This window comes from Lolium perenne, chromosome 7 (assembly GCF_019359855.2).
Source record: "Lolium perenne isolate Kyuss_39 chromosome 7, Kyuss_2.0, whole genome shotgun sequence".
NCBI classification, from domain to species: Eukaryota; Viridiplantae; Streptophyta; class Magnoliopsida; order Poales; family Poaceae; genus Lolium; species Lolium perenne.
Genome location: NC_067250.2, coordinates 54163637 through 54172200, shown reverse-complemented (window position 1 = coordinate 54172200; position 8564 = coordinate 54163637). Strand labels below are relative to the sequence as shown.

General features: G+C 49.5%; 1 protein-coding gene across 1 annotated transcript; it reads left to right on the top strand.

The window, feature by feature from the left end:
• The first annotated feature begins 6243 nt into the window (after nt 1–6243).
• On the top strand, nt 6244–8232 carry LOC139833584 (protein MAIN-LIKE 2-like). The gene is made up of 5 exons (XM_071823897.1): nt 6244–6388; nt 7024–7168; nt 7249–7588; nt 7671–8096; nt 8173–8232. The coding sequence occupies exons 1-5, from the start codon at nt 6244–6246 to the stop codon at nt 8230–8232; spliced, it is 1116 nt and encodes a 371-aa protein (XP_071679998.1).
• Nucleotides 8233–8564: the final 332 nt, after the last annotated feature.

Here is an 8564-nt window from a genome sequence, read left to right as displayed (position 1 = left end):
GCTATTAGAGTTGGAATTAACTTAATATCTATTTTGGTTGATTTTTAAGAATTATTTGAATAGGGAAAAGTCCCCGTCTTGTTATTTTTATCACATTTATTCTACAAAGAATCTGGCCATGGGGCCAGTGGCATGTGGTAGATAATTTCAGTAGCTTTCCAACAACATAAAATTCACTAAATTTGGTTTAGCCAATTTGGAACTATTTAAATTCAAAGTTTGTGCTGTAAAGAAATTGTTTGGGAATTATTTGAATCGAATTTGAATAAAAAGGCCGGCGGGAAAGCTAGGTGGGCTCAAAGATTCAAAAACGGCCCAAGGCCAGCCCAGCCACGGTCCAGTGTCGCGCGGGCTGCCTGACAGCGGGGGCCACCCGTCAGTGGGTCTTTAAACCCGAAACGGTATGGGCGAAGCTGGGGCGTAGGATTAGATCAAGATCTAACGGCCGAGGTTCATCGTCCCGCCGGCGAGAGGGGAGTTCACCGGCGGCGCAGGTAGGGGGTGGGAGAGCTTACGGCGGCTCCAGCAAGGGATGGCAGTGTGCGCGAGGTAGATGTGGACGACGGCGGTTCTCCTGGTACCGGCGGCGTCGCCTGAGGTGGCTCCAATCGTCGGCGAGCTTCCGCGGCGGCGTGCGGTAGTGAGGTAGAAATTGGGCGGCTCTGGTGGTCAATGTGGAGCGGCGAGGTGGCTGGGAGATCAAGGAAGGAGAGGGAGGAGTGGTGGTGTGAAGGAATCGACGAGGCGATGCCTCCTTTTATAGGCGAGCGAGTGCCCGAGGCTCTGCGGCGAACTCGACAAGGGCGCGGCGTCTCCGGCGGTCTATCGAGCTAGGCGACGATGCTGTCGGGTTCTCCTCGTCCAGGCGAAGCTAATGGTGGCGACAGCGTGGTCGGGGAGGGCCTGGTTATGTCGCGTGGCTTCCGTGTCTGTCGCGCCCGCGGCGGACCAGGGTTGGCTTCTCCGGCGACGGCGGGTGTGGGTCGTGGTCGAGAGCGTGTCCAACGGCGTCGCGGTGTCACGGTGATGATCAAGGTACTCGCAGGGGGTCCAGGGCGTGCTCGAGGTGGTGGCGCGGCGCGTGGCCAGTGGGCGTCTGTGGCGCGCCACGAGCGACACGAGCGGCATGCTGGGCGATTTTGGGCGCGCGATCTCCGGCGAGCTACGGCGTCTACCTCGACAACGGCGGTTGCTAGGTGGTGTAGGGAGGCACGGTGGTGAGCTTGGGCACCAGGGCCAGGGTTGGAGAGCAAGGGAGAGAGGGGAGGCTCGGCAAGGTGGCCATGGCCGGCATGGTGTGTGCATGCATGCTATGCATGCACCACTAGCGTTTCTATGCTGCATTGAGAGTGAGAGGGGACCAGGGGACCAAATGGTGTAGGTTAGGGTAGGTTTGTTGGGTTAGATCACTATTTGCTATAGTGTGTAAATAGTGCCATATTTGGAAAATTCAAAAATAGCCAAATTTGAAATAATTCAAATGGTGAAAGTTTTTGAAATGTGAGTGTTGATATAAGTTGTAAATGACCAGAGGTGATTTGAGGTGGTGGTGGAATTGTTAGAATTCCAAAATTTGCAAAATTGGCTAAGTGGAGAATGTTCCATATGTTAAAAAGTTGGGACTTTGGATGAGCATGGCTCTTGATCCAAGATGATTTTGGCATGGTGATCTTCATCAAAGTTGTTCACCTTGATGTTGACTTTGAAATGGTGCAAAGAGTTAGCAAGACTTGGTTTGGGAAAAATGAATGGCAAGGGCTCAAAGTGGTGATCAGACTATAATTGTCAAACTTGACCATTATCATATGTGAGTGGGATTTGTGTTTGAAATCCATTTGAATTGTGAAACTTTGATTCCAAAAGTTGTAATAAGTGTTTAATAACATTATTCAACTAATGGTGAAGACCAAATAGGTCTAGGATCAAAATTCATAAAAATGCCATAGGGCATATGTGAGGGTTTTTAGGGTTTTCCATTTATTGGATTTTCTTCCTCTTTGATTTATTTAGTTGGTGATCTTCATATGATCACACTAGGGTTTTAGAGCATATCAAATACAAGTAATAACAATCATCATGGCATATCACTCAAATGCACAAGTCCTATGCATGGTACTATATGCAAATAGAAAAGTTTTTGTTGGTTTGAAATTTTGCTTTCTGGATTTCTCTAACTTTCTTTTTATTGAAATTTGGGGTGTTACATGTAGTTATGCGCAATGGCGGTCTTCCCGCGACGGAGTTGCAGCGTCTGGCCGATGTGGACGACGGCAATGAGGCGGTGACAGCCGGTGTCGATGCGGTGAGCATGCGAGCGGCGTTGGGAGCAGTCATATGGGAAGAAGAACGCATGGACGGGGAAGAAGTCGGGAGGATATGGTTTGCGTGGCTTTGTGGGTGTGTCTGTTTCAGCCACGAAAGGGACATGTGGTGCGCTGTGGACCCGGAGATTCCTATCAACTCTGCCTCCACCTGATCTAAATGATTTTCCATGTCATTTGGTTGATGCTACAGTCAAGTCACATCGAGCGTCCTTTCTTTTTCCTATTGCACTCACCCGCTTTCTCCTCCCCGCACAATCACTCGGCGTTGATCCACCCATGCACGCCGCACCGTCACCGGTGACTGCTCTCCGCGACCACAACCCCCACAACGCCTCACCTCCGTCGAACAAATCCCTGCCGCCCCATCGCGCTCTGCTGCTCGACCTTGCACACACGCGCCTCCCCGCTGACAGTTGCTCCTCCGCTTGACGGCCGCCGCTCGTCCGTGCTCGCTGCCACTGTAGCTCCTCCATGCCGGCTCCTCTACTCCATGGATGCCACTCATTTGCACTCGCCGGAGATCTACATCTCTATCCCGAGGCTGCTTCACTTGGAGAATTTGAAGGGAGCAAACCCACACAACAAGAAGAAGGGGAAGATGAAGCCCACAAGTGGAATACTCTGTGGGTCATCCAGTCTGGCTCCAATGGACCTCCAACAAGCCGGATTCATGGTCGGCAAGCTTGAATCGACCATGATGCTTCTGTCATGGTCATTCGTGAAGGGGAACGTTTTGTGGGTTTTTTCATTACTACAGACGTTGTTGCTATTTGTTACATATGTACATCATTTTCGTTGGGTAACTATAAGCAAAGAGGTATAATGAATTTTCTACATATGCTACAGAAAATTGCATTTTTTTTAAATAATACACTTTTTAATATTAAATCCAGAAATAATAGTCGTTTTTGGGAAATTTCAGAAATAATACACCATCGGGGTCCGCTAACCCGAAATAGAAAAATCGGGCTTGGTGAAACCGAAGTGGAGGGAATCTGCTGGGGATGGCCAAAGTCGGGGTCAGTGCGCCCGAAGAGATGCTGTCGGCCACGCCGGTCCGTTGTCGGTCTGTCCCCTGCGCAGGAGCAGGCGGTGTCGGGGTTCTCCATCCCGAGGCGCGAGATTCGGGGTAGCCGCGCCCGAGTCGGGGTAGCCGCGCCCGAAACGGTGGAATTATTAATTCGGCCGACGCGCGCTGCTGCTGGCCGACGCGCCTCGCCTCTTCTTCCTCCTGCTGCTCGCTCAGTTCATCTCAGCTCTCTCTCTCGTTTGCTCTCAGCCCAGCAGGGTTTTCTCTCATTTCTGAGCGATTTATCCAGCCATTTGTTGTAGTTTGATCACCAAATGCTGTAGAATCACCTGATCTATAGATGGGTTAGTTTTTGAGGCGTTTTGGTGGAGGTGGTGTTGGTGGTGGAGGTGGTGTTGGTGGTGGTGGAGGTGGTGGTGGTGGTGGAGCTGGTGGTGGTGGTGCTGCTGCGTGGTGGTGGAGCTGCTGCGGGGTGGAGGAGCTGAGCTGCTGACGGAGGTGTTTGGCACGCTTCAAGGGTAAACCCTAATTCTTGGTATTAGATGGTGTACTCATAATGCATGTTGCGTTCGTTAGCTGCGCACATTAGTTAGTGTAATATGTACCGGTAGATAGTATTTATTTAGGACTGCAGGTGCTAGATTTGTATTTATTTTAGAGTGTAGGTGCTAGATTTTTTTGACGAGTCTGTAATTTGTATAGGTGAGCAGATATGTCAGATAGAGTAAAATTCGTTGTTTACTTCGGTCATGGCACGGTCCGAACAACTCCGATGGGAGCTGATCTGAGCGAGTTTCAGTGTGAGGATTTGCATCTGACAAACCCAAAAACATGGCGAGTTAGTCAGTTGAAGGAGTGGTTGACCGTGAATTTCGGGCTTAATCCCGAAGCATACACTGTTGGTGTGCATGCTTTGTGGAGCAGCTCCAGATGCCAGATTTTACGGCGGTTGAAGCCGATTGAGCGGACCTCTCAGTGGGTGCACTGGTTGGAAGCGTGCGAGCGCAGGGGAACTCACCCCATCGCCTTAATGCTTCCCGAGGCGAAGGTGGTGAATTTCCAAGAAGGCGAGGGTGCGTTCCATCCAGGCCAGAGCAGTCAAAGTTCTGATGCTGGCGGCAGCAGTTTCCAATCCGGGCAGAGTAGCCATGCAGCAGGTGGTCATGACGATACTGTTGAGCTTGAAAGCGTGGACGAAGAAGAAGAATAGATGCAGAACATGATGGACGAGGAAGACGAGGATGGAGTGGACAATGAGGTTGACTCAGATGAATCCGGTGGATCCGATACTTCAGATGATAACGAAGAGGCGGATCCGATCCCCTCTTCTTGGAACCATGATTTGTCGGAGGCAATGATAGTCGATGACCGGCACGATTCTGCCTGGGAGTACAGCATGAACACCATCTCAGTTGGTGCTAGATATGCTGACAAGAGACATCTGCGAGGAAGCAATCACTCGGTGGGCAATGAACACGCAAAGGGTATTCGTAACCACCGTTTCAAGTCGTAAATTCTTGACGGTGGTCTGCGGCGATGCTAGATGTCCAGCAAGGGTGCATGGGTACTGTCCGAAGTATGACACAACATGGGTGGTGAGCGACTGCGTGGCGCACCCCTGTGTCCTTACGAGTATGCTGAAGGCTCACCGAAACCTTACATCCACTCTTATTGCTCGCTTTGTTCTACAAGGAGATTGTAGAGAATACAGCAATGGGGGTTAAAGCCATCCGAGAATAGAGTTCACCTTCAATATAAGTATGTAATTGAATATGGCAAGGCATGGAGGGCTAAACAGACGGCACTGGAGAACAGATTCGGGACCTTCTATGATGCTTATGACGGTGTCGTCCGTCTCCTGCACACATTGAAGGACCGGAATCCGGGCACCCATGTGGACATACAAGACTTTGTGATACCAGAGTTCCCTAATGTCAGGGTTCTGCAGAGGGTGTTTTTCGCATTCAGCATATGCATCGAGGCTTTCATGCACCTTTGTCGTCCGGTGATGTGTGTAGATGGAACTTTTCTAAGCGGGAGGTACAAGGGACAGATTCTAACAGCAATTGGAGTGGATGGCAACAATCGATGTGTGCCTCTCGCATTTGCATTTGTTGAGAGCGAGAACACCGCTAGCTGGTTATGGTTCTTCGTGCAGTTAAAAAATCGATAGTGAAAGATCGCGAAAATGTGTGCGTGCTACATGACAGGCATGCAGGTATACTTGCGGCTATCAAGACTCTGGTAGAAGCCGGACCTGATGAAGAGACGCCATGGCAGGATATGCAGAGTAGGTGGTGCATGCGCCACCTGGGGGCCAATTTCTTCTCGCAGTTTAGGAGCAAGGGTCTTATGAATCTGTTCAAGAAGTTGTGCAAGCGAGAATCAAGCATGCAAGTACACTTTTCTCCGCGGCAAGCTGGATGAGTTCACTAAGGACCATGTGCGGCACAGGTTAGCCGCCCGAGCTGCATTAGTAGCAGCTCATGCAGCAGCGTGGCACAGGGTACACGGTTCCAGAGGGCCCCGAGCCAGATCCTATTGGGCTATGTGACCTGCCTGGATTTGACCCACCCAATACTAGAAGGAGGCACAGACGACGGATTAAAAAATTTGCAGAGTGGATAGAGCACGAGCCATTAGAAAGGTGGTCTTTGCTGCATGACACACATGGAGCTAGGTATGGTGTGATGACTACCAACCTAGCTGAGTCATACAACTTCGTTCTTAGGGGAAATAGGGCATTGCCGCTGACAGCCCTTGTGGAGGGTATTTTATATGGCACTATGAATTATTTCAAAGAGAGACGGGAGTTGGCTTTGAACCATATGCTTGAAAATCCAAACACTCCTTCTTTGTAAGGCCATTATGGAATATATGGATGTCAAGATGGAGAAGGGTATGTCACACACTGTTACGGCCATCGGTAATCAGGAAAGGAGGTTTGAGGTGCGCTTACCAACCGACAAGTTTGGTTGTGTGAATGCGGTGAGAACACATGAGGTCAGAATTGGAAATGAAGAATGGCCATCGTGTGAGTGCACATGCAACAAACCGAGGTTGCTTCACCTTCCATGCTCCCATGTGCTGGCAGCTACCAGACAACTAGGGCTGGACTCAATCTCTTTCGTCTCTCCATATTACGCGAAAGAGGCTGTCTTTGCACACCCGGACCGGCGAGATGGTCGGATACGAGTTGTGGGAAATTTTACTACGGTGATACCAAATGAAAGACGGTACATCCCTGACCCAAGATCATTGCGGACGAACAGAGGTCGACGGGAGACAAGGCGCATTAGAAATGATATGGATGAAGCAGAAGCGGGTGGTCCAACTAGGCAATGTTTTCTGTGCAACCAATTTGGACACAGGGACCCCCTATGTCCCACTTTCTACCCAAAGCTGCAATGACGGCGGCTAACCGTGGGCGAGGCAACCGAGGAAGGCGTGGGAGGGGAAGAAATAGAGGGAGATAGTAATATTTGTAATACTTATGAAGTATGCTTTAATTTGTAATATTTATGAACTATGCTTTAATTTGTAATATTTATGAACTATGCTACAATTTGTAATATTTATGAACTATGCTATAATTTGTAATATTTGTGAATTATGTTATAATTTGTAATATTTATGAACTATGCAGCAATTTGTGATATCTTTATGCAGATATGGCGGCTCGATCGTTGCTCGATCCACTTATTGATCAGAAACATCGTGCATCGCACTTGGAGGCTGACCCGCAGAGCATGGAGCCACGGCAGACCCGTACTCCAAAGAAGAACTGGATGATACACCCTCAATGGGAAGACAGGTACTTGTTCAATTGTTTTGTCTCAAATTTATAAGAACTACATTGGACCTGCTTTAGCTTGTGTATTATTTGTTTTGCAGGTTGAAGTGGGCAGGACTACTACCTTTCGCTCGATTAGTGGAGGCCCGAGATCACATTTCGCGCCTGAACTACGATGCTGCTTTGATCACCCGCTTAGTGGATCGATGGAGGCCCGAGACCCACACGTTCCACTTTCGCTGGGGTGAGATGGCGCCTACTCTACAGGACGTGTCTATGTTGCTGGGCCTTCCGTTGGCAGGTGAGCCCATAGGCCCATTGGAGGAAACCGTGGGCTGGATGCACAGCATGGATGCACGTTTCCAGGGTGTTCGTGCAGACGTTGGGCCTATGACTTTTGAGGCTCACGGGCCTCGCCAGGCATGGCTACACGAGTTCCAGGTCCGTAACAGTTTCGTCTTTTTTATCACAACTTATTTACCTCATAATATGTAAGTTCTTACATTGAAATATACCTTGACAGATCGAGCAGTTCGGATTCCCAGATGTACCGATGACTGCGGTTCAGATCACTCGCAGCTTGGAGGCGTACCTCATGTGGCTACTCGGGAAGACGATGTTCACGGACAATCACGGGAATACGATCAGTGCGCGGTACATCCCTATAGCTCAGGAGATAGCAGAGGCCACCGAAGCAGAGGACATCATTCAGAGGAGCTGGGGTTCTGCGGTCTTAGCCGCTACGTACCGAGGTATGTGTAAGGGTTGCCAGCTAACCTCGCATGGTTCTGGCATCATTGGTTGTCCACTCCTGTTGCAGCTCTGGTCGTGGGCGAGGTTTCCCATCGGCCGTCCTGAGATTAGAGATGGATCTTGGCCGCCAGACGAGTTGTACGACGCAGAGCGCATCGACATGCCGACGTTTGGTTCTCTATGGACATCGCGGAAGGTATTCGCAATATTTACTCCTTCTTTATATTTTTATATAAGATGTAACACTAACTTAGTTGTGTTATGTTATGCAGAGACATTTTGGGCATAATCAGCTAAGGAATTGCTACCCAGCATTCACGAGAGCGATTTGACCTACTACTAGAGAGCGATGTCACCTGGGAGCCATACAGTGAGGACCACCGCGACGAGGCATACCCAGGCGGTATATCGAACATGTGTACCAGAGATTGGGCCTACTGGATGACGAAGGCGAAGATCATCTTCGATATCTTCGTGGAGGAGATGTCGTAGCAGAGGGTCATGAGACAGTTTGGACAGCGTCAGCTGATCGAGCCACCACCTCCCACAGTTCCTCTACCACCACGCGTCCACGCGTGAGTACAATTTAAATTTATCCAAAGTTATTACATCATGTTGGACAATCATAATTTTATCCTAAGACATGTTCGTCTTCATTTTTCAG